General features: G+C 36.7%; 1 protein-coding gene across 1 annotated transcript; it reads right to left on the bottom strand.

The window, feature by feature from the left end:
* On the bottom strand, positions 1-19,942 carry LOC143228846 (uncharacterized). The gene is made up of 7 exons (XM_076460237.1): positions 19,638-19,942; positions 17,889-17,913; positions 17,577-17,625; positions 7,721-7,810; positions 6,893-6,971; positions 6,362-6,528; positions 1-5,971 (listed from the first exon to the last, which is right to left on the bottom strand). Exons 1-7 carry the CDS (start codon positions 19,699-19,701, stop codon positions 5,864-5,866), a joined length of 582 nt encoding a protein of 193 aa, XP_076316352.1. The 5' UTR covers positions 19,702-19,942; the 3' UTR covers positions 1-5,863.
* Between the last annotated feature and the right edge of the window lie 5,387 nt (positions 19,943-25,329).

The following is a 25,329-nucleotide window of genomic DNA, read 5'->3' as shown; positions in this document are numbered from 1 at the left end:
TTGAAAACAAAATTTGAATTTTTTATTGAGTTGTTTTGCAAACATGAAAGATACTTTTCGGAAAAGTTACAAATTACATCATTTTCTAACTTACTCCTAACTATGTGTCTTAAACCTTCTTTATGGAATAAATGATAAAAGAAAAACATTTTCAAAAGCGTAACTTTCAGTTCCTCTAAAGAAAGTTAGGTTTACTTTAAATTCGAAATTTATGCAATTATTGAACAGTTATAATAACAGTTATATTTTATTTTAAAACTACAGACTTCAATGCTTCTCGACTAGCGTCGAATGGCTATGTGTGCTGTGGTTGGTCAGACCGTCAGGTTAACAATACGAGTTTAAAATAATATTGGTGTTAAATCTTTTAAAGTTATTTTATCTATTTTTCAACTCTAGAAAAAATGAATAGATAATTATAAACGATTAATGAAGCAACTGGATACTTTTTAGCAAGCTACGACACATAAAACACACACGCTGACAAATACTGATGTTAAACGTTTTGCCTTAAGGTAAGATAAAAAATAAAGGCTGGATGCATTTCCTTTATCAGCAGACACTGTGACACATACAACATACACTGTGTCAAGGAACGTTGTTCAAGATGTTGCTCTGAGGTTGGAGAGAAAACGACGTGTAAATTTGATTTTTATCCAATTAAAAATTATAAAAAAACATATAATTATAAAATAATTATAAATTACTGTTTACATCACAGGTTCAAAACTTCCTTATATGCTAAAAAAGCAGTTGATTTTGTTTCCTCTCTGAGTGGAAGTGGTGACACATAAAACTTACATACTACCAAAGAATAATGTTATTCAAAATCTCTCCATAAGCTAACAAACAAAACAAATCTATAATTTCCTTCATATAGAATAACTAAACCTTACAAATCAACAACAGGTATTTAGTTTAGCTAGTTAAATATTCACCTAACAATAATAATAACAAAAAACAGTATATTCATCAGTTTGACTTATCAAACAGACGTCCGATGCCCATAAAGAACCACTATATAATAACATTTATTCTCGTATCATAATAAAGCTAACGCTCGAATTTCCTATAAATAAGAAATATTTAGTTCTGAATCATGAATATTTTATACCTAATATGTGTGTGAATCACATTATGTAACAACTTGAAATACAGACGTATATATTCTCTCAAATACTTTTTTACTTCCACTGTTTTCTTGAAGATTTAAAGATATAAAAAAATGCAATCAAAAACGAAAGAAAACAATATTTAACGTAAGTTAAACGTCTACACTTGAAGAACAAATAATCATATAAAGTGTACTACAATGAAACGTGGACTGTTTTTTTTAAGATATCGTGAACACTCCCTAATGTCACAGTTGTTTGTTGCAGAATTATAAGGCAAGAAATGGAGTTTCGATATCCGCGGTATGGCAGAGAACAGGTAGTCTATTTCGTAGCACAAACAAACGAAATAAAATTATAAACGTTTCGTGTTAGTATTTCGTTGACGTAAGCAGGCGTAGTTAGAAAAGTCGATAGTACCCTTAGGACTATGGAATTTACAGGGTGCCAAATTTATATCCATTAAGCTACTCGTAAAAATAAGACACGTGAAACTGGAGCAGTGTTATGTAGCTACTGGTATCGTCTGTACTGTCTTACTCAACCTAGCAATCCAAATATGGCAGTGGTTAGCAGAGAGCTTGGTAATGAGGATGGAGAACACGTAGAAACAACAGAGAGATTGCTAGTGAGCATGGAGAACACGTAGAAACAGAGAGCTTGGTAGTGAGCATGGTAAACACGTAGAAGCAACAGAGAGCTTGGTAATGAGCATAGAAAACACGTAGAAGCAACAGAGAGCTTGGTAATGAGCATGGAGAACACGTAGAAGCAACAGAGAGCTTTGTAATGAGCATGGTAAACACGTAGAAACAACAGAGAGCTTGGTAATGAGCATAGAAAACATGTGGAAACAGAGAGCTTGGTAATGAGCATAGAAAACACGTAGAAGCAACAGAGAGCTTGGTAATGAGCATGGAGAACACGTAGAAGCAACAGAGAGCTTTGTAATGAGCATGGTAAACACGTAGAAACAACAGAGAGCTTGGTAATGAGCATAGAAAACATGTAAAACACAGAGAGCTTGGTAATGAGCATAGAAAACACGTAGAAGCAACAGAGAGCTTTGTAATGAGCATGGAGAACACGTAGAAGCAACAGAGAGCTTTGTAATGAGCATGGTAAACACGTAGAAACAACAGAGAGCTTGGTAATGAGCATAGAAAACATGTGGAAACAGAGAGCTTGGTAGTGAGCATGGTAAACACGTAGAAACAACAGAGAGCTTGGTAATGAGCATAGAAAACATGTGGAAACAGAGAGCTTGGTAGTGAGCATGGTAAACACGTAGAAACAACAGAGAGCTTGGTAGTGAGCATGGAAAACATGTGGAAACAGAGAGCTTGGTAGTGAGCATGGAGAACACGTAGAAGCAACAGAGAGCTTGGTAATGAGCATGGTAAACACGTAGAAACAACAGAGAGCTTGGTAATGAGCATAGAAAACATGTGGAAACAGAGAGCTTGGTAGTGAGCATGGTAAACACGTAGAAGCAACAGAGAGCTTGGTAATGAGCATAGAAAACATGTGGAAACAGAGAGCTTGGTAGTGAGCATGGTAAACATGTGGAAACAGAGTGCTTGGTAATGAACATGGTAAACATGTGGAAACAGAGATCTGATTACACATGTCACATCAACAGTGGACAACGTCAGAATCGGAATCGGGTGGTTCAGCTCTTGTTCAAAAACGTTTGTTCCATTTTTAAGAGTAAGTAGAATTTTATGAAATCTGAAATCTTTTAGCAAAAACAAAAGACAAAGAAAAAGGTCTCAGTATGTAAACAGGTATCGTAATGTGTGTGTACACAGAAGTAATAATATTTCCAATACCTTTGTACCCTCAGAGAGACACTATCAGAATCAAACACATGGAACTGTCTTAGACAATTCGCGGTAAGCAAAGTAAATAAATGCTTTGGGAGTCTTTGTAGGTCAAAGGTCAAGGCAGCTGATGGCCCATGTACCATAAAATGCATTTTGAGAATTTTTGACAGCTATGCTTCACGATCCAAATGTTAAGCGACGATTGGCTGGTTTGTAACAAATGTTAAGCGACGATTGGCTGGCTTGTAACAAACGTTAAACGATGATTGGCTGGCTTGTAACAAACGTTAAACGATGATTGGCTGGTTTGTAACATGAAGAAGCTGTTTCTCATTCGAAAAAAAAAAATTTAAATCGTTTCACGTAGGAACTGGTTTATAGGTTAATAAAGTATAGTAACGAAGAACTCGCCAAGTTATGAGCAGGTCAAGTTAATTTTTTGAGCTCAAACACGAAAATGAAGGTAAAATCTTTTCCGTGGAGCTACTCATGACAAGACACTACATAGTATGCTATCAAATACTATGATGCACGAATGTAAGCATCAACAGTACTCCACCACACTCAGTAGAATTGATGAATAGCTAAACCAATGTCAGTGCAGTCTACGTAACAAGGCGCTGACATACAGAAAATTATGACAAAAGGAAGGCGTGATGAGAGAGAAATCTATCATATGTAAAAGAGGCATCTCTTAACAAGCAAACGGCGGATCGTGAAAACCTAGACTGTCTGCTTTTAGTAGTTTAAGAGCTACTTTTGATATCTTAAAACTAAAACCTTCATATACACCAGCGAAGAGTGGTAAATTCATTTTGAAATTTTTAACTAAAAAGTCCATAAAAAAAATCTGCCTGTGTAAGGCATGATGGCAACACTCACTCCGGGAACGAAACATACAATGTTTCTGTCCATTGAGTTTCACACGAAACCACTTTAAGGTTACATGCACTGGTCGTCCTGAACTTAAAAGTAAGAGACCAGAGGGAAAGCAGCTGGTCAATACCACTCACTGCCAACTCTTGGGCCACTCTTTACCAACGAAAGGTGGGATTTGCCATCGCTTTTTAACGTCCCCACAGCTGAAATGGCAACCATGATCGGTTAAAGGGATTCGAACCCTCGACCCACATATCGCGAGTCGAATACATTCACCACCAGGTTGTACCAAACATGGGTTTAATGAAACTGCATATTAATTACATAACGACACGCACATATTCACACACGGTCCCCGAAACGTTGCAATCTCACACGATCAAGGTGCTGACCCACGTCATATGTTTTTGTAGGTGGCTTACCTGTTTGCCCACTTGCGATACCAGGTCGTAATATCAATAATATTAAGTGCGTTACTTATGAATTTGATCAACTGCTCTTTTTTGTTTCTCACTGAAATCACGCGTTTTCTCGAAAAAAATGAAAATTCACAAATAAATTTCTACCTAGTCCGCTAGATGGCTACAAATAATTAATTGTCGCGGTACAGTTGTTTAGGTAATTAACAACAGGTAAAGGGCTTTATGTTATAGCCTAAGTTACATACATGTTGTTATTTTTTCGTGTGTGTGTGTCATCATTTCCTGGGTGACCCATTTGATGGCAGTCCAGTCAAAAGCCCATGAATTAATGGTCTAATGCTTGCTTTAACTGTACTTACTGTGCCAAGGAAAAAACGTAAAAACAGGCATACTTTCCTAAAGATAGAATTAAATCAAAATTTGTAGTAGGAATTTAGGTTTAATACTTTTCAAGCCTACAAAAAAAATTGGGTGCCTCAGAAACACCTCTAGGGAGCTCAGAAACACCCCCAGAAAGTTCAGAAACACCTCCATGGAGCTCCGAAACTTGTGTTTCTCTTCATCCTCTGAAGTTATGCTAATCAAAGCAAAATTCTTAGCAGTAAGATACAAGCAGCCTGATTCGTGTTATATAACACAGCTTCTAACTACTATACTGCATAAACCTAGTTTTAAGTGCCCATAGAAGACAGTTTGGAGCAAGTACAGTACTTCTATTTTGTTATTTTTACTAACAACTGTTAAAATTTCGAAATAAGATTAATACGAACCAGTTCATCTACATTTTGCGTCGTAAAATTAACAACAGTTTTAGAGATAGTGAAGTAAACACGTTGTTACTGGAAAACAAAGTTATTCCAAATATTAACCTAAGCATCTATGATCTCATGTTTCGTACATTTTTCTTTTATTTTTTACCTTTATAAACAAACACATTGTTGTTATCCAAGTTAAAAGTGACCAACATAAACCAACACAGTGAAAATGTTTGAATGATTTCTAATGTATAGCTCGGAGGGGGAAGAAAAAGTATACAATTTATAAATTCGATGTCATAAATGTTGACTATCTCAAACCAATTCAATAAAAGTAAATATTAACCATTCTCAGGCTGTTATGAATTAACTGATGCTAGAATTTTGATAATCGAAACTATCCGAGTCGTGAGTTGGCTGAAGTGTCACGTGACAAGAATGATTAATCACGTGTTGTTGTTTTTGTTTGTTTGTTTGTTTCTTAAATATCTGGAACGAAAGCTTTCAGAATCACCTGGTAGTTTTTGAAACCATTACACAACTCTGAAGGGCCGGCATGACCAGGTGGGTTAAAGCGTTCGACTCGTAATCCGAGGGTCGCGGGTTCGCATCCCTTTCGCACCAAATATGTTCGCCTTTTCAGCCGTGGGGGCGTATAATGTGACGGTCAATCCCACTATTCGTTGGTAAAAGAGTAGCCCAAGAGTTGGCTGTAAGTGGTAATGACTAGCTGTCTTCCCTCTAGTCTTACACTGCTGAATTAGGGACGACTAGCACAGATAGCCCTCGTGTAGCTTTGCGCGAAATTAAAAACAAACCAAACCACAACTCTGCTCTGAAAAAAGGTTAAGACGTGACGTAGCCGGTCGTTACGAAACACTTTCACTTGTATCCTGTGGTTTTAGCGCCCTTACGATTGCAGGATCGTTCTTAAAACCTTTGCAAAACTCTTCGCAAGTAATTTTTCCGTCTTTGTCCTAAGGAAGAAAACAAATATGTACACTACGCCTCAGGTTAAGAATTTCAATCATGATAAGCAACCACCCTATAAAACTGTAAATGTTCAGAATTATTCCATAAAGTTACTTGTACGTAAATATTGTTATGTAAATTAAAATTCAAATCCACAAACACACACACACATACAAGAAAACATCAAGAAGAAATTGATAAATAAGTTAATTCATTTTAGTTAATTTTGAAACATAGTTTTGAAAAACTATATTATATAGAAGTTTTAATGAAGTTACATCTTATTAAAAACATTAAACCTGCAACCCGTATAATAATTAATTAATTTAAAACACACATTATTTTATTTTTGTTACATAAATAAATTTATGATGCGTTTAGAGTTTTAAAACTACCTTGTCTAATTTGTCAAAAAGTTGGTTCACTCGCCATTCTGGTTCATCGTTCTCTCCCAGTGAGCGATCAAATTTGCCGTGTAGCCGATAGATGGCGGTAACAATGTCGAGCATCTCACTGCGGCAGACGTACCCATCACTGTCTATATCATAAAGCCTGAAAGCCCCTATTAATGACAAACATAAATTAGATACGTTTTGAAACCAAATCTTACTCACCTGAAACATTCGATAAAGGATATTAACCAAAAACTTTAACAGCTCATAATTATAGAGAATTTGCACTGACGTAGAGAAGCCTATTTTGACAAATAAGGGTCTTGCTAATAGTAATTTTTCGAATTATTATGCACCGGTTTAATTTCTCATCAACTGATATGAAGGCGGCGAATTATTCGATATTTGGTCAACAATATTAGCTGGGAACGTTAACAGCCCATACTTATATACATTTTCACCCGACACAGCTAAGCCTATTTTGACGAATATGGAATAAATATATGTGAATAATTTTCGAATTATCTTACTTACAACTCAGTTTCTCGTCAATGGAACCGTGGGTTGTAACTGATAAGGCAGTGATGAATTCTTTAAACGTCACCACTCCATCCTGGATAACACCAAATCATAAAGAATTTACTAACATAGGACACCAACAGATAATGCTAAATATCACAGTTTTCAATTTCAACTTCTAGATGGCGCTAAACATAATGAAATGTTTATGGTTAACTCAACAGGAATTACTATTTTAATCTGTGCTCCTTTCTGGAGCACTAGTTTTTTGAGGGGTAAGACTTACAACACGTAAATACTCAGTAATTATTCCAAATATTTTAAATGTTATAATATCAGTATACATAATATATTCAAATAAAGATATAACTGTGCAGTGAGAGAAGAAAAAAAAAACATATATCATACATGCATTTATAAGTTAGATGTTGGATATACACAAATCTTTCACGTATTACGGGGCAATTAGTGACAAATATAAAAGAGGTAACACTTTTCTTTCCTCTGTCGATGTTTCTAACAATTATTACAGGGGTTTTCAAATGAGGAGAGAGCGAACACAAAAGTTTTCGGGGGCGTAGCAAAAATTCATTACTGTCACTGTATTCAGTGTCTTTCAGTGAGTTTCGGGACCTCAGTGAATAAGTGTTTCTGGGGGGCATTCTGTTGAGTAAGTTTGACAGCCCCTGCATTGAATAACACAAAATAATATTTCTAGAAATATAAAAACTTGCAAGATACTGACACCACAAAATTCCACAAAAAAATCATTAAAATAGAAGACTAGTTGTGTATATATATATATGTATATTATTTTCTTTTTTTTCTAGTTTGATAACTTACCTTGTTGACATCCAACACATTAAAAATATAGTCAACAAAACGGGACGGATTTCCAGTGGGAAAAAACTGACCATAAATTTTCTCAAAAATCTGAAAATAAAGTGTTTTCATCAAGAGATTTTCAAATACTTCATAAAGAAATGATTTTTACAAGAAATCTTGAACAAAAATCGATTTTGTACATTGCATCTCACTAGTTATTACTACAGGTTTTTATATGTAGTTTATCACAAAGACCAAGTATTAATTAATAATTGTATTTTCCTTTTTGAAAACATAGGTTTGGCATGGCCGAGTGATTAAGTTAGGTCGTTCGATTCACAATTTATGGGTCGTGGGTTTGAATCCCCATCACTGAACATGCTTGCCCTTTCAGCCGTAGGGACGTTATAAATGTATCGTTCAGTTCCACTATTCGTTGCAAAAAGAGCATCCCAAGAGTTGGCGGAGAGTGGTGCTGACTAGCTGCCTTTCTTCCCGTCTTCACTTCTAAATTAGGGACATCTAGCGCAAATAGCTTTCGTGTAGCTTTGAGCGAAACATAAAACACACAAATCAAACTTTGAAAATAATATAATGAACTTACGAACTTAAGGAGTGAAATAGAGGTAATTGTTGCATCATTTACCTCTAAAGGAAGCGATGAAAGAAATTACACATGAGTTACTTAGACACAAAATAAACCCATCTACAGCTAACAGGGCTTAAACCTAAAGAATATCTTGAAACTTCACAGAAACAAGAGGTTTTCTATGAAAACAAGGTTCCGATTTTGATGATAAAATACGACTAGCTTAACGTTTGTTCTCCTCGAATTATCTACCAATAAATAAATCTTCGAAAACCCAAGTAAAAATTAATAATTCACGCGTTAAAGTCAACAGACAAACAGAGAATTGTTGCGCACTGTATGTTCAAATGGGCCGTTTCTTACTCTAAACGCACATGTAGTATATTTCTTTATTTACACTGTGGCACTCTTTGCGAAACGTTATCCACTAGTAAACCTCTCGTGTTTCTTTTAATTTCGCACAAAGCTACTCGAGGGCTATCTGTGCTAGCCGTCCCTAATTTAGCAGTGTAAGACTAGAGGGAAGGCAGCTAGTCATCACCACCCACCGCCAACTCTTGGGCTACTCTTTTACCAACGAATAGTGGGATTGACCGTCACATTATAACGCACCCAGGCTGAAAGAGCGAGTATGTTTAGTGCGACGGAGATTAGAACCCGCGACCCTCAGATTGTGAGTCGTACGTCTTAACTCACTTGGCCATGCCGGGTCCCACTAGTAAGTAAACCTCTCGTTTTTGAAACACTTCCTAAAAAAGAATAGAGTTTTTATTCTTAATTTAGATGTACAATATTGTAATTATATATGTAAAAACGGCTGGTATGGGTAGATAAAGCTCTTTGTACAGGAGCAAACATTAAAAAAGGTTGAAACGTTGTTCACTCCTCTACATAATCAGTGATATCGAGAAAACCCACTTGTAGAGAAATATATGTGTAAACACGGCTCGTTTGGGTTGAGAAAATTTTTTTTTACGTATAGGAGTGAACAACGTTTCGACCTTCTCCGGTCATCGTCAGGTTCACAAAGAAAGAAAGAGGTAACTGACCGGAAGCTGACCACAAGAAAAAAAAAATTTTCTCAATCCAAAGGAGCCGTTTTTACATATATATTTCTTTACAAGTGGGTATGATATAATCGTAACAATAACAGCTCTTAAAATGTGCATTTTAAGTAAGCTAACATTAAGGTAAGGCTGTTTCCAAAGAATATTTTGATCCCAGTAAGAATGTTTTAGATTTTCGATGCTTAAATTTTGGTGTTTTTAAGCGCCTTTGCAATTTTGTTTCAACTCATGAAAGTGTGTCAATTCAATTGTACTCCCATTACACCGACAGGGCAATGACCGAAAGCTTCAAACGTAGCTATTTGTAATTGATGGCGGGGGGCCGGGGAGGGTTGAGCAACTTCTCATGAGCATTCGCCAAACACAAACACGTGATCATTGGGGCAGTTGTAACCCTCTTATGTAATATTTTTAGTGATATATAGCGACTCGAACCTTGGATCCATCAGTAAGCGGCCCGACATGTAAATGATTAGGTCATGCCCTGTTCTAGTTATATTCGCTAAAACTTCTAAGGAATTTGTAGGCAATCGGACATGAAATCAAACTAATACAGTTTGTAGAATATCACACGTCTGAAATTTTATTAGAATATTCAAACAAAATTTGTTTGGATCAAAATACCATTTCATTATTTAATAGGCCCCCCGCTAGTAAAGCGGTATGTCTCCGGATTTACAACGCTAAAATCAGGGGTTCGATTCCCCTCGGTGGGCTGAGCAGATAGCCCGATGTGGCTTTGCTATAAGAAAAACACACATTATTTAATAGTTACCAATATTTAATACAAAAAATCAGTGAAAATAATAGTTTGAAAGTATGAGGAAAGAGAACATTGAAAGAAACAAACTGTTATTCAAACTTTAATTGGCTTCAAGATTGGCATAAATTATTAAACAAATGAAATGTAATAATGTAAGAAACATAAATTGAAGGTATCTTAAAGTTCCCGTAAATCACAAAAAGGAAACTATGAAAATATGCATTGTTTATGAACGTAAAACTCATCAAACCCTTAACTCACCCCACCCCCCTACACTTTCTCCAGTTTAGGATATTATTTAGTCAAATGTAAGGTTTATACATTTGGAACTTTATAATTGCTACTGTGTCACTTTCCACTAGTCGTTTAATGCGTGTATTGTGTTATTCTAAGACGCTGTGATTATCCTGGCCCGGCATGGTGAGGTGGTTAAGGCACTCAACCCCTAATCCGAGGGTCACGGGTTCGAATCCCCGTCGCACCCCACGTGCTCGCCCTTTCAGCCCTGGGTACTTTATAATGTGATGATCAATCCTACTATTAGTTGGTTAAAAGAGTTGGCGGTGTATTGTGATGACTATCTGCCATCCCTCTGGTCTTACGTTACTAAATTAGGGATGGCTAGCACAGATAGCGCTCGTGTAGCTTTGCGCGAAATTCGAAACTAGCAAATAGAAACTGATTATCCTACCGATAAGAACAGTACTAAAACAGTAAGGAAATAAATGTAATTTGGATTAAATTCTGTATTATATTTTTATCTATTCCCCTGTTATTTTAGTTACTTTTCTTATCGGTAGCACCTTAGAATAACACAATATTCTCTTTCCTCTGCTCGGCAAGGAAGGAAAGTTTTACAGAAAAATTAAAATGTTTTACTTCATTTGTATAAAACAGGGATATTTTCTGTAGGCGTAAAAAGAAATACAAGGCATGGGAATTTTTGGAACAGAATGTGAGAGTTTAGCATTACGAAGAAAAAACAGTGTTATCTCTCCCGGAATTCATTTATTATTATGTCATCGAAGGTTATTCCACGGGTAGGCATAGGTTTTACAAATACTCGATGTGTTATTAAATCTCAACACAATATGGTACTCAACAACACATTTTTTGCAACACCTCCGTAAAAGAAATTTTATTATTATCAAAGGGTTTGTTTTAAATTTCGCGCAAAGCTACACGAGGGCTATCTGCGCTAGCCGTCCCTAATTTAGCAGTGTAATACTAGAGGGAAGGCAGCTAGTCATCACCACCCACCGCCAACTCTTGGGCTACTCTTTTACCAACGAATAGTGGGATTGACCGTCACATTATAACGCACCCAGGCTGAAAGAGCGAGTATGTTTGGTGCGACGGAGATTCGAACCAGCGACCCTCAGATTGTGAGTCGTACGCCTTAACTCACCTGGCCAGGTATCAAAGGGAAGTGACGTATTATAACGAGTGTTTCGAACGCTAGCAACTTAGCCCCATACCATAATTATTTTCATTATTGTAAAACCTATGTGCACGGTCACACACATGGTTCATGTGAAACCTTTCAAAAATCCGTGGTGTATATAAAATGTTAACTTATCTAAAAAGGAAAGGAAAAAGACACGTGTTAGGCTTAGCCTTCAGCTCACAACTTTTTCTTAAGTCTTATCACACACATACATGCACACACACGCATGAAAAAACATTACAATAGAGCTATAATCAAATTTAAAATACTTTTTCATTATTAGGACTAGTTGTTAACGTTAAGTCACAACGGATAATCTCTGTGTTCATAGCGACAAAATATTCCATCTATCCGACAAAATCTCGACGCTGATCCAATAACTAGCCAGCAGCTGTTGAAATTCGGTTAAGGATTAGGTGTCGTGTGCTTGTACCCACAACGTCTCAACTTTCACTGCCTTTTGCTCTCTGCAGTCGGATATAACTTTAAATTAAACAGCCCTAGAAATTCTAAAAAGTAAAACTACCAGCCGCCTCCAGCTTGCTTAAAAAATGTACGTATAACTGAGAAAACCCCAGCTACCTAAAGTTAGTCCTAGCTAGTACGCCAAATGAAAAGTCCAAGAAAATTATAGTAAGTGTAAGCGAAGGATAACCTTGAGTAACTAGCGACCTCTAAGTTCTCCACGAAGTAGTTTCCACAATCTAGAATTTACTTTTTAAAAAAATTTCAAATTTGTTATTAAGAAACGTGTTCAAAATAATTTTATATACTAATCTTGCTAACCATTAACGTTCAATTTATTTACTAATAATATAACAGTATTTATAAAGAATAATACTGTTGTTGCAAACTGTTAAAAGTCTTTTTTTCATTTAGCGTACGTACAAGTATCAGGCTTTTAGTTGTGTCTCTGTTTTCTTTTAACAAAGCCACATCGGGCTGTCTGCTCAGTCCACCGAGGGGTATCGAACCCCTGATTTTAGCGTTGTAACTCCGAAGACTTACCGCTGTCATGTGGTTAAGCTAGTCTTAATGGCGTGTTTTTAGACTAGAGTGGGTATTGTGTGGTTACAATACACTGGGCGTTCGTGTGGACTATGTATCATGTGGTTAAACTTGGCTGGGTGTTGTCTGATTAAACTATATTGAACGTCCTGTTGTTATAGTAAACTTTGTTTCGTGTGGCTAGAGTAGAAAGGGTGTCATCTCGCTAAAGTAAACTGGATGTTCGTGTGATTAGACTAAACTAGAAGTCGTGTGGTTAGATTGTACTGAGTGTCCAGTACTTAGAGTAGACTGGTTGTTTGTGTGGTTAGACTAGACTAGTTGTCGTGAGGCTATACTAGACTGATTGTCGTGTGGTTAGAGAAGACTAGTTGTCGTGTGGTTAGACTAGACTAGTTGTCGTGAGGCTATACTAGACTGATTGTCGTGTGGTTAGAGAAGACTAGTTGTCGTGTGGTTAGACTAGACTAGTTGTCGTGAGGCTATACTAGACTGATTGTCGTATGGTTAGAGAAGACTAGTTGTCGTATGGTTAGACTAGACTAGTTGTCGTGAGGCTAGACTAGACTGATTGTCGTGTGGTTAGAGAAGACTAGTTGTCGTGTGGTTAGACTAGACTAGTTGTCGTGAGGTTAGACTAGACTGATTGTCGTGTTGTCAGAGAAGACTAGTTGTCGTGTGGTTAGACTAGACTAGGTTCGTGTGGTTTAGAAGTTGCTGAGATCTAATCCTCTTTGATCTAAAGAAATGAGGGAAAGAAACGGTCTATAAGTGGTCAAGTTGGTCTGGCAATCAACCAGTAAGGGCTAGTATCATATACTGATGAGTCGTAGAATCATGGAATAAATTATGTTAAACACTTTTGGAAAAGTTGAGATAATATTATAATTTCTCCGGTCTACATTAACCACGCCCTTTCAGATCCAAGAATTTGGTTTATTGGTGAACCACAGGCAAGAGTTGCCCCAGAAAGAAGTTAAAAAAGCCAGTGATTGTTGATCTTTAGGGCTCAGCCATAAGAAAAAAAATACGGTTGTGTTATACGATCGTTACTTTCGTAAACTTTCTTATGTCATAAAATTTCTTTATATCATAAAACCTCTTTATGTCATAAAACTTCCTTATGTCACCGACATGTATTTTTACTTGAAGTCCATATATTTCATTCCTATGTTTCAACCTGTTGTAAGACTCAGTGTGAAAACATGACCAAAGAACTGTCTGAAGTTCAATATATCCATTTACGGTTTTTTTGTGTTATTCATTCAATATTAAAGAGCTGGTAACCAACAATTTCGGACCCACAACCGCTATAAATAGTTTATAAATGTGTTTTAAAAACCCATCGGTAGTTCTGGGGTTGATATGACCCGTCTGTTATTTCATAGCAAACATATATTGTGTGTCAAGTACCCTAACCACCTGGCCACGCTGAGCCCCTACCAAACTTAACTCTCTGAAATACGAGTGAAAGAAATTCTTTTTTGATCATGTGATCATCACAGATCTTACGTTTGGTACAACAGAAACTAGAAGTAACATTCAAGTTATTTTTATTAAGACATGAAACACACACCGTGCATTCGAAACAAGTCAATTTCAGTTATGGTTTCGCACGAATCGATATCTTGTGTTTCGTGGTACTGATACAAGCTCGTGTTCACGACGGTCACGTGCTAAGTACATGCGTTGTGAAACAATATACATATAGTCATTGGGAAATTTAATTTCTTAAACCAAATGCATGAATAAGCAAATTCATACATACATGTTGTACATACACACTTACATTTATATATAAGCGACTATATGTAGAGGGCAAACGCGACGCGAATTTTTAATAAAACGATAGCAAATCTACCGAGCGTCGTATTTTATCAGCACTTGATTTAACTCGCTGTTGGGAAACACGGAGATTAATAATATTTGCCGGAAATAATAAATCTTACGCATGATTCTCGATCTTCAGAGCTGCAGAAGGTGCCACAAGGCGCTAAAAATAGTCCCGTAACTCAAGTGTTTATAGTTCGTAATACGTCGCATTAAACTGACAAGTCTCGATACACGTGTTACACTAGCACAAAATCCGCGAATTTACAGCAATTGTACTGGTACTTATCACAAACTTGACAACCTTGAAAGAGTAACAGAAAAAAAAAAAGAATTATATTTGGAAATCTCGTTGTTTAGTTCTCGGTGAACGACATTTTAAAACCAATTGTAGATTCGTTCTCATCTAAATTCTTATCAGGTATTTTGGATTTGGAACGTAATAAGACAGGGGAGAAGAAACATCCTTCATTACTAGTGCCACTTAAGAATGTGGAAGATAATATGATTAGCTCAATTTCGCTTAAAACAGTGACTTACAACAAGAAAGAGTCATTCTGATTAAATCATCACTTCATCTTAAAACAGTGACTTACAATAAGACAGAGTCATTCTGATTAAATCATTTTATCTTAAAACAGTGACAAAGAGTAAGACAAAATCAATCTGATTTAATTACTTTATCTTAAAATAGTGAAGTACAATAATTTTGAATCAGTTTATCTTAAAATAGTAAATGACAAAAATATTGAGTCAATCTGATTGAATCAACTTATTATAAAATAATGTTATATAATAGGAGAAAAACAATATAATAAGCTAAATTTAACCTAAAATAATGCAATAAAGTCATGAGAGAATTGTAACAATAAAGTCACGAAAGAGTTGTAACAATAAAGTCACGAAAGAGTTGTAACAATAAAGTTATGAGAGAATTGCAACAATAAAGTCACAAAAGAGTTGTAACAATAAAGTCATGAGAGAGTTGTAACAATAAAGTCACGAAAGAGTTGTAACAATAAAATCATGAAAGAGTTGTAACAATAAGGTCATGAGAGAGTTGTAACAATAAAGTCACGAAAGAGTTGTAACAATAAAGTCACGAAAGAGTTGTAACAATAAAGTCACGAAAGAGTTGTAACAATAAAGTCATGAGAGAATTGTAACAATAAAGTCATGAAAGAGTTGTAACAATAAAGTCATGTAACTTTAAGAAAGATGACTGATGCAAATAGTGAAAGAACCATATCTCAGAAAACCAAGCAAAGTTTTGATAATATTACACATAAATAAAAGTTTCAGAAAGTCAGGCCACACATTCATTTTTAAACTAACTAATAAGTGTGCTGAACATCGAAACCACCAAAGTACAGAACGAAAGTGCTAACAAAATGTTGTGGTGGTTGTTTTTTATTAACTGAAAGCTCTCTCCGTTCTCTGTCCAGCACTGGTATAGAAACCCGGTTTCTAGCAATATAAGTCCTGCATGATAGAGAGATTGTGTTCGCAATATTAGAAAAATAAAAGTTAGGGCTAAAATACGTTCAAAACAAACGACTGTATGTTAGTCCAAGTATTTATAAGGTAATGAAGGATACAGAGAGGACTTTATGAATTACATATTCACAGCAACCATTAACGTCAACCACGAAGCCTAACATGTCGTCCTGTTTTGATACTGGACGTTGACATAAACAACAGTGCATTACGAAATAAATTATTAATATATTTTTATGACCGTCGTTGTGAAAGCGGCTCCAGAAGGAATAAATTCAACGACAATTGAAAAAAAAAAATCCGAGGAAAATAAACATGTTTTATAGTTTCAGTTTTGTTTTCCCAACAAGCCATCTCGTTTGAAGATATATTTGTATATAGATCCACATTCGGTCTGCTCCATTTTGCCTGATCAATATCTTTCCTTGTGGCCTGAAAGACGCTTTACAGAATGGGTACACAGAACGGCGACAGTCATGTTTTTTTTATATATAATAACGCAGGCAGAGTCTTGCGATGTTCGGTCCCAAGCTGGCGATTACCCTCTTAGCATCAAACAAGCATGCGTGATTCTCTTGTAGCTCTTTCGAATTATTACCCTTTTTAAATTACAGACTTCGGTGAATTGAGTACCGAGAATGTCGTCAAGATCGTCCTAGGCCGAATGACAGACTTTAGAACATCGAGATTGGACTCGAGAATCTCTGGTGACGTCACAGATGTAACTTCACAAGCTTGGCGAGTCAGCGTAAAACCACATGCTCAAAGAATTCACTAGTAATTGATGACGATTATAGACGTTCTAAAAGATTCTCTAAAGCGTGTAGAAGAGCACGCGGTGACCTTTTCTCTTTCAAAATCCTGTCATATATTCTACTGACTTCATATCAGTGCTCTCTATTTTCAGATTTGTACAACTATAGAGAAACGTGTTCATCGGCTCTCTCATTAAAAACTTTCAGCAGTACGAAAACATTAATAAAAATAGCCAAGAGATAAACCACTTATTACGTTAGGGCCCGGCATGGCCAACCGTGTTAAGGCGTTCGACTCGTAATCCGAGGGTCGCGGGTTCGAATCCCGCTCGCACCAAACATGCTCGCCCTTTCAGCCGTTGGGACTTTATAATGTGACGGTCAATCCCACTATTCGTTGGTAAAAGAGTAGCCCAAGAGTTGGCGGTGGGTGGTGATGACTAGCTGCTTTCCCTCTAGTCTTACACTGCTAAATTAGGGACGGCCAGCGCAGATAGCCATCGAGTAGCTTTTCGCGAAATTCAAAACAAACAAAATTATGTTAATATGGTAATTAAGATGTCCTGTGTAAGCTTTAAAGAGGAAACCCGTATAGAAATATCTGCACAGTAAGTTTACCAAAATTATTGTCTTTTCTTTAACGTCAAAAGCACGCCTATAACACACAACAACAACACTGAAGAACATTAATCGATAGAACCTTCAACAACTGAATAATGTATCTGCGAACGTAAAAGCATCAGGCATGAATCACATTTAGTATTATCGTTTTGTCTGAAATTTTGTATCACGTTTAGGCTTAACTTTTCTTTAACACGAATGTATTTTACTTATGTATTCTCTGCCTTGTGTTTCAATACATTTCTTTAATATCCAAGCTTTTTGATCATTTCATGAGTTAAGCCAATAGGAGCTTACCTCTTTCGTCATGTGACCATCTGGGCAATCTTTGACGAAGTCTTTATACCTGGAGTATGAAAGTGTGGCATGTCATTGGAATATTAAAAAAATTTACAAACCAAATCTTACACACAACATTTCTGACAAGTTATATGGACTTTTATTTCAAAACAACTGAGTCATCTTAAAATTAATCTCCTGAAATTACAGTTATAATAACAACATCAACAACGTGAAATAAATAAGTATATGTGCGTAGCTCTATAATGTGTATACGGCAAACTGTTGTTAAAATATATCACTTTTAAGAAAAGTCCGATGTCAACTTACCATTTCCGAAGTTGATTTGCTTTAACTGGAAAAAAACACAAAAAAACAACAGATTATTAAAACATTCGCATTGGTCAAAGTGCCAAATATGCTTCACAAAATATGTATGTGTGTTTTTATAGCAAAGCCACAACCGCCTATCTGCTGAGTCCACCGAGGGGAATCGAACCCCTTATTTTAGCGTTGTAAATCCGTAGACATACCGTTATACGAGCGAGGGACTTCCACAAAATAAAAGCTATACACTTGATCTCAGGCTGTTTGTTTGTTTGTTTGTTTTTGAATTTCGCGCAAATCTACACGAGGGCTATCTGCGCTAGCCGTCCCTAATTCAGCAGTGTAAGGCTTACAGGGAAGGCAGTTAGTTATCACCATCCACCGCCAACTCTTCGGTTACTCTTTTACCAATGAATAGTGTGGTTGACCGTCAGATTATAACGTTCCAATGGCTGAAAGGGCGAGCATGTTTAATGCGATGGGGATTCGAACCCGCGACTTTCAGGTAACGAATCGAGCGCCCTAACCACCTGGCTATTTGTTCATTACCTTTAATCTTCGCCACGCCAAAAAAAAAAAAAAGAACAGATTTAAAATGCTTTGATAAATAACTCTGAATTTGTGTAATACATTCACATCAACCAGCTAGGTCTTCCATTTTTAAAATGGTAACCACTTAATTAACTTAAATATTCCTATCTTCCAGTAGGTCTATTAGTGTATGACTCTAAAAAACGGCTTTAGATACCCATCGTGGGCACTGCACAGTTAGCACATTGGGTTACTTTCTGCTTAAGGCCCGCCATGATTCTTAATCTTGGGGTCGCGGGTTCGAATCCCCGTCACACCAAACATGTTCGCCCTTTCAGCCGTGGGGGCGTGATAATGTTACAGTCAATCCTACTATTCGTTTTTAAAAGAGTAGCCAAAGAGTTGGCGGTGGGTGGTGATGACAAGCTGCCTTTCCTCTAGTCTTACACTGCGAAATTAGGGACGGCTAGCGCAGATAGCCTTTGCGTAGCTTTGAGCGAAATTCAAAAATAAACAAACAAAAAACGTATATAACAACAAACAAACACTTGTACTGCTTACAGAGACGTCGATTTCAAGACAAACAATTTAAACGCAAAAAAGGAATATTACTGTCTCGAACAATAAATTTTAAAATTAATTTTTTTAACTATGAAATTGTGCCTAATTGTGAAGCTAATAATATATAATGTGTGAAGGAGTTATATAAATGTTCAATAGTTTTGTTTTTTTTTCCAGAGTGAGCAGTTAATGAAACCTTGCAATCAGAAGCAGAATATGTATTTGAACATTGATCTATAATGGACCAGTCAAGAATAAAGTGCTAAAAAAATAGTTGTTAGCTCATGGAAATAATACATCGTATTATTGAAAGAGAAAAAAACATTTATTATGAACCTAATCTACTTCACCTATAGTCTAAACTTTTTAAATTAAACTACTTTATAATTCTCTTCTAGAATAGTTTTTTTTTAATGCAGAGGGGGTGAGCATAATCGTTAATTTTGATTTGAATATCCAGAAATTATAATTTTTCAGAACTACAACATCTTATAGTTGTTTAACTTAAATTATTATTTTTCAATCATATAACACAACAGAGGTATAAACTATCGAATTCAAACCAAGATTAACGTAGTTTAAAATTCACAAAAATTCCGGTGGTCCTAATATCCATCAAAGGTACCAGTTGATTGGTAGAGAGACCGAGAGAGTACTTACAATGTGTAGACGATTCTAATTCCCGGAGGTCGTTTTTGTTTAGCTTACTCGAAGTTTTCCCCATGCTGTTGAAAATATACAAAATTTCCGCCCACGTAATGTTCACGTTACCATGTTGATTGATTCATTTAGGACTAATTAATATTTCACTTGATGACACCTCGCAATTAAACCTTACTCTTAGTGTTTGGAAAACAAACGCAATATAACTTATTGACAAGTTTTCATCGGCTCCACGCTGATCGAAGTTCTCTCAACGCCCTCTGTCACAAATCTATAAACACTCCGTTGCCGTGGTAACTCACCACTGTACGAGGTTTGTTGCGAAACTAATAATTCTAGTTAAAGAAACATTACCGTGTAGCTCGGTTTGTTGTTAAGCGCAAAGATACACCGTGAACTATCTGTGTTTTGCCCACCGCGATAATCGAAACCTAATTTTTAGTGTTATAAATACCCACGCTTTCTGCTGAACCTCTGGTGGTGGGGACATAACAGTCAAGTCAATTGCACAACAATTATATGAATATATTTTTCACGTTCTAATTGAACGAGCTACGAACTAAACACTTGGGATTTTGTGTGATTAAATTTGTTTGTACAATGTGGAATCGATCTTTAAGATGACAACCTTCTAGCTGAAAAAAATTAAGTTTATTGTACTGACATAAATTAGAACTTTTATTTGTGTTTTCTTTTTTTGTGTCACTTTTAGTGTATTGTTTGTTTGTTTGTTTTTGAATTTCGCACAAAGCTACTCGAGGGCTATCTATACTAGCCGTCCCTAATTTAGCAGTGTAATACTAGAGGGAAGGCAGCTAGTCATCACCACCCACCGCCAACTCTTGGGCTACTCTTTTACCAACGAATAGTGGGATTGACCGTCACATTATAACGTCCCAACGGCTGAATGGGCGAGCATGTTTGGTGCAATGGGGATCCGAACCCGCGACTATCAGGTAACGAGTCGAGCGTCCTAACCACCTGGCCATGCTGGGCCGCACACTTTTGTGTAAAAACCGGACCATTTGCAAGAAAGATCTAGTCATTAACAAACAAATGAAACAAAATATCAGTTATGGCTCTCACTTCGAATCTGAGCATCGCAAATTCGAATTCCATCACTGAGCAAGCTCACCCTTTTAGTTGTGGAAACGTTATAATGTGAGGGTTAATTTCACTTTTTATTGTTAAAACAGAAATCCAAGAGTTGTGGTGGGTTGTGTTGACTGGCTGCTTTCCTCTAGTCTGTCGTTTCTAAATTACACTCCACCCCAGTGGCACAGCGGTACGTCTGTAGACTCACACCGTTAGAAACCGGTTTTCGATACCCGTGGTGGGCAGAACACAGATAGCCCTTTGTGAAGCTTTGTGTTTAGTTACAACAAAACAATCTAAATTACGGACAACCCTCGAATAGCTTAGCTCGAAAGTTAAAAACAAACCCACAGATCCAATATTGAATATTTTGAAATTCTTCTTGGGAAATCGTGTAAATCAGTGGAAATAATTTGATTTAGAGACATTTATATATGCCCCCTAGTAGCTCACCGGTATGTCTGCGGACTTACAACGCTCAAATTCGAGTTTCGATACCCGTAGTGGGCAGAGCACCGATAGCCCATTGTGTAGCTTTATGCTTAATTCAAAACAACAACACCATTTATCTACACTTCCTAAATTAATGCTCTCGTCAAAAAATTAACTTTGTTTACTTATCACGAACTTGAGTAAGATAAAATTATTTTATTGTAAATAAACTAAATTACCGAAATATTCCTTTTAATAAAACAAATAAACAGGAATGTTTGTCAAAAAAATATATTTACACGATATCTAAAGATAGCATTTCGACTTTTAAGGTGAATTTTACAGAAAAAAGAAACCTTTGCAATCAAAAGAACTACTCATACTGATTAATTTTGCAGGTTCACATTTTTTTATAAAAAATATGTGCTAATAAATGAAACATAGAACTTGGTGCAGAAAGAGCCCTTTCTGAACGGCAATCTGAACGTTTTAGTTTTTACGTTTGCCGCTAGGAAAAGTACTGTGACGTAATAGTTGCCAAACAAACCGCCAATGCCAGCGCGTTGAATGTAAATAAACATGGCCAGTGTATACAGAGAAACAGAGGCGGAGTCTGTTTTGAATTTGTGTTCTGAACAGTGTTGAGTAGCTCCATATCAATTCGAACTTACTCTGAACGAACATAGAACAGTTACTTTTGACACAGATGTGACGCGTTCTAGTGATGAGGACAGTTCCACGAGCGAGAGCAGCGGAACTGTGAGTGATACTGATAGCGCCCAGGCCGGTTGCGAGTCGGTCATACCTCCAGTGGAAGAATGGTAAGCCTAAGTCATGACAACAAATATGGTCTGTATTATTTCACGTGCAATTTTAAGCATCTCGAAACCTGTCTGGTGTTTATAAATTATTGGTATCAAAGACTGGGTTTTATTTGTTTATACTTTGCCGACTATGGAAACTAATACTCGGCCCTTCCACAATCATTGTACCGGGTACTATGACTCGTAAAAAAATGAATTTCAATTATACGTCATAATTCTGTCTATAAAATCGAACTAGATGTAGCAATCTGAATAGTTAATTTAATATTTACTATAAATGTATAATTTATAGTAAATATTCCGTTTTTACAACCATAAGCAACGCAGTAAACCATGTTATCATAAAACAAACATAAAGTAGCAAATCAAGACAAAAAATAGTCTCACAAAGTATGTAATCCGAAAAAAGCACCGATAGATTTACATAAAATACCAGCACTGAAAGGAACAAAATGGTCGGCGCGCAACGAAGCGTGTTTGGCAACTATTACGTTATAGTTGTAAAACGTCACGGAAACAGCCGAACGACCGAGAGGAACTTGAGTTCGAGGAACCGCATATATTCTTTCATTTTTTGCTCAAAAATTAAAGTGTTTAAAATATGGCAACCACACAGGAATTATATCTAACCAACGTACAGTTTCTAAGGCAATTGTTAAACTTTTGAAAATTCACCTTTTACGAATAACTCGAGTCTTAAGCATGACGTATTCAAATCGCGTTGGTCGTAATTGAAAACACCAAAATGGATAATAGGTTAGGCTAAATAGTCCGAGAGGGAAAAATAAAAACTGTTTTTATGGCTATAGTGACATCGTATAGTTTCTGAAATTGGGCCGTGTTGCGCTCACTCATGCAGAACGGTAGTTAATAACACGAAATGTTCTAATTTCTGACGGATTTAACTTATTCGCTTCCTCTTCGATTGAAATACTTTCCTTCACCAAAATAGTCTCGTTAAATCACGTTCTGGGTGTGGCTAGCAGTGGGACTGATGCAAGTCATGTAAACTGTCATGTAAGCCGGATATTTTATATTTCAAAAAACTTTAAACAAAAAGATATACGTGATATATGAATAAAAGCCTGTGTTTTCTAGTTCGTCCAGGTTTTGTTATAACTTTTTAAATTTTTTTCTTTACAGTTTCCACGTGCAGCGGGTTACACTTCGTGCCTAAACAATACATGACCTTCGATTACTCTGGATATCCGGTAATGTTTCATGTCAGGTGGCGCTTGTGAATTTATTTACCTTTTCTTTTCCCTGCATCGTAATCTATATAAATACTTCTAATTAAGTTACGGTCAAACAGACGTTCACCTGAAATCACCTTTAAAATCTTTCAAATATTTATCTATATGTGTACCTAACTACCTATCTATCGATATATCTATCTTCATTTCTACCTGTTTATCTACCAACTTATCTATCCATGTTCCTGTTTACCTATCTATCCAGCTTGTTTACAAATGCACTTATCTCTCTATTTAGCTGTTTAGTTATGTACCTATCTATCTAAGCAAATACCTATCTATATACATGTGTATATATACCTATCTACCTTATATACATGCCTACCTACCTGTCTATTAAAACTGTGTACGGTTGACATTACTTTTTGTTGTTGTTGTGATTTTCTGTGAATGAAAACATTTGTTTTAAGATCCATTAACCGACATGTTTAAAGTTTAGAAGCAAGTAATAAAAGTCCGACATGGGCAAGTGGTTAGGGCACTCGACTCGCAATCTGAGGGTCGCGGATTCGAATGCATGTCACACCAAACATGCCTGTCCTTTCAGTCATTGGAGCGATGTAATATTACGGTCAATCTCACTATTTCTTGGTCAACGAGTCGCCTTTCCTCTGGTCTTACACTGCTAAATTAGGGACGGCTAAAGCAGATAGTCCTCGTGCAGCTTCGCGTGAAATTCAAAACAGAGAAGCACTAACTTGACTTAAATTTTAAATACGTTGAACGTATTATTTATTTCATCGGATCCTGAGACAGATCTTCAGGTCTCTCAGCATCATTAATATGCACATTAGAATGTTAAAAACGTGTTAATTCATCAGTATTAGACTCAGGTATTCCTCATCTGAAATCATTCCAAATAAAAATCATAGTGTGCAACAAATGTTTGATAAACGTCGTTTGGTGTTCAAAATTGTCGTTACTAGAAGCAATGAATACATTACTCTGGTGCAAATCCCATTTGTCAGATAAGATCTTAAAACAACATGAATTGTTTGTCTGTTTTGGAATTTCGCACAAAGTTACTCGAGGGCTATCTGTGCTAGCCGTCCCTAATTAAGCAGTGTAAAACTAGAGGGAAGGCAGCTAGTCATCACCACCCACCGCCAACTCTTGGGCTACTCTTTTACCAACGAATAGTGGGATTGACCGTCACATTATACACCCCCACGGCTGGGAGGGCGAGCATGTTTAACGCGACGCGGGCGCGAACCCGCGACCCTCAGATTACGAGTCGCACGCCTTAACACGCTTGGCCATGCCAGGCCCGAAAACAACCTGAAACAAGCAGTGTTGTATTCAGAGTACTGAACATTCAGTAGTGCTACGTTCTATTGAATTTCTCGAAGCAGAGCAGTGTGGCACCTGAAGGGTCAAAATACTGAAAAACCAATACGTGTCACTGTTTCCGCGAATAAGCTTCTTGTGAACACAATCATCTGGTAAACAGCCAGAGCAGTTTAAAGAGCGTCACTCCACTGACTGTAGACGAACGTAGACGTTTCATGGTGTGGGCCCGGCATGGCTAGGAGGTTAAGGCACTCGACTCGTAATCCGAGGCTCGCGGGTTCGAATCCCCATCACGACAAACATGTTTGCTCTTTCAGCCCAAGAGTTGGTTGTAGGTGGTGATGACTAGTTGCCTTCCCTCTAGTCTTACAGTGCTAAATTAGGGCTATCTTCGCTAGCCCTCGTGTAGTTTTGCGCGAAATTCAAAACAAATCAAACGTTTCATTATTTGTTTCTGAGTTCCACTTAAAATCGAAAAATTCAAGGTCACATGAGAAATCTGACAACGCGCGTTCTAACAGAAAGACATCGAAAATCCTTTCCTTTTATGAAGAAAAACACAGCACAAACAACGAGAAGTTCTGCTGAACAAATAACATCTAAAACATTTAGCCAAACAATCAGAACAAACATCTTTTTCTCTTCCTCAGTGATACAGTGATCTGTGGAAAAAAAACAACAGAGCTTTTATAAAGAAAATCGAAACTATATAAGAATGGTAAGTATCATAAGTTGTAATGGTATCTAGCAACTAAAATATCTCCTCTGATAGGCCCGGCATGGCCAAGCGTGTTA

Source organism: Tachypleus tridentatus, chromosome 10, assembly GCF_004210375.1.
Source record: "Tachypleus tridentatus isolate NWPU-2018 chromosome 10, ASM421037v1, whole genome shotgun sequence".
NCBI classification, from domain to species: domain Eukaryota; kingdom Metazoa; phylum Arthropoda; class Merostomata; order Xiphosura; family Limulidae; genus Tachypleus; species Tachypleus tridentatus.
The sequence above is the reverse complement of the archived record's forward strand: the minus strand, read 5'-3'. Positions and strand labels throughout refer to the sequence as shown.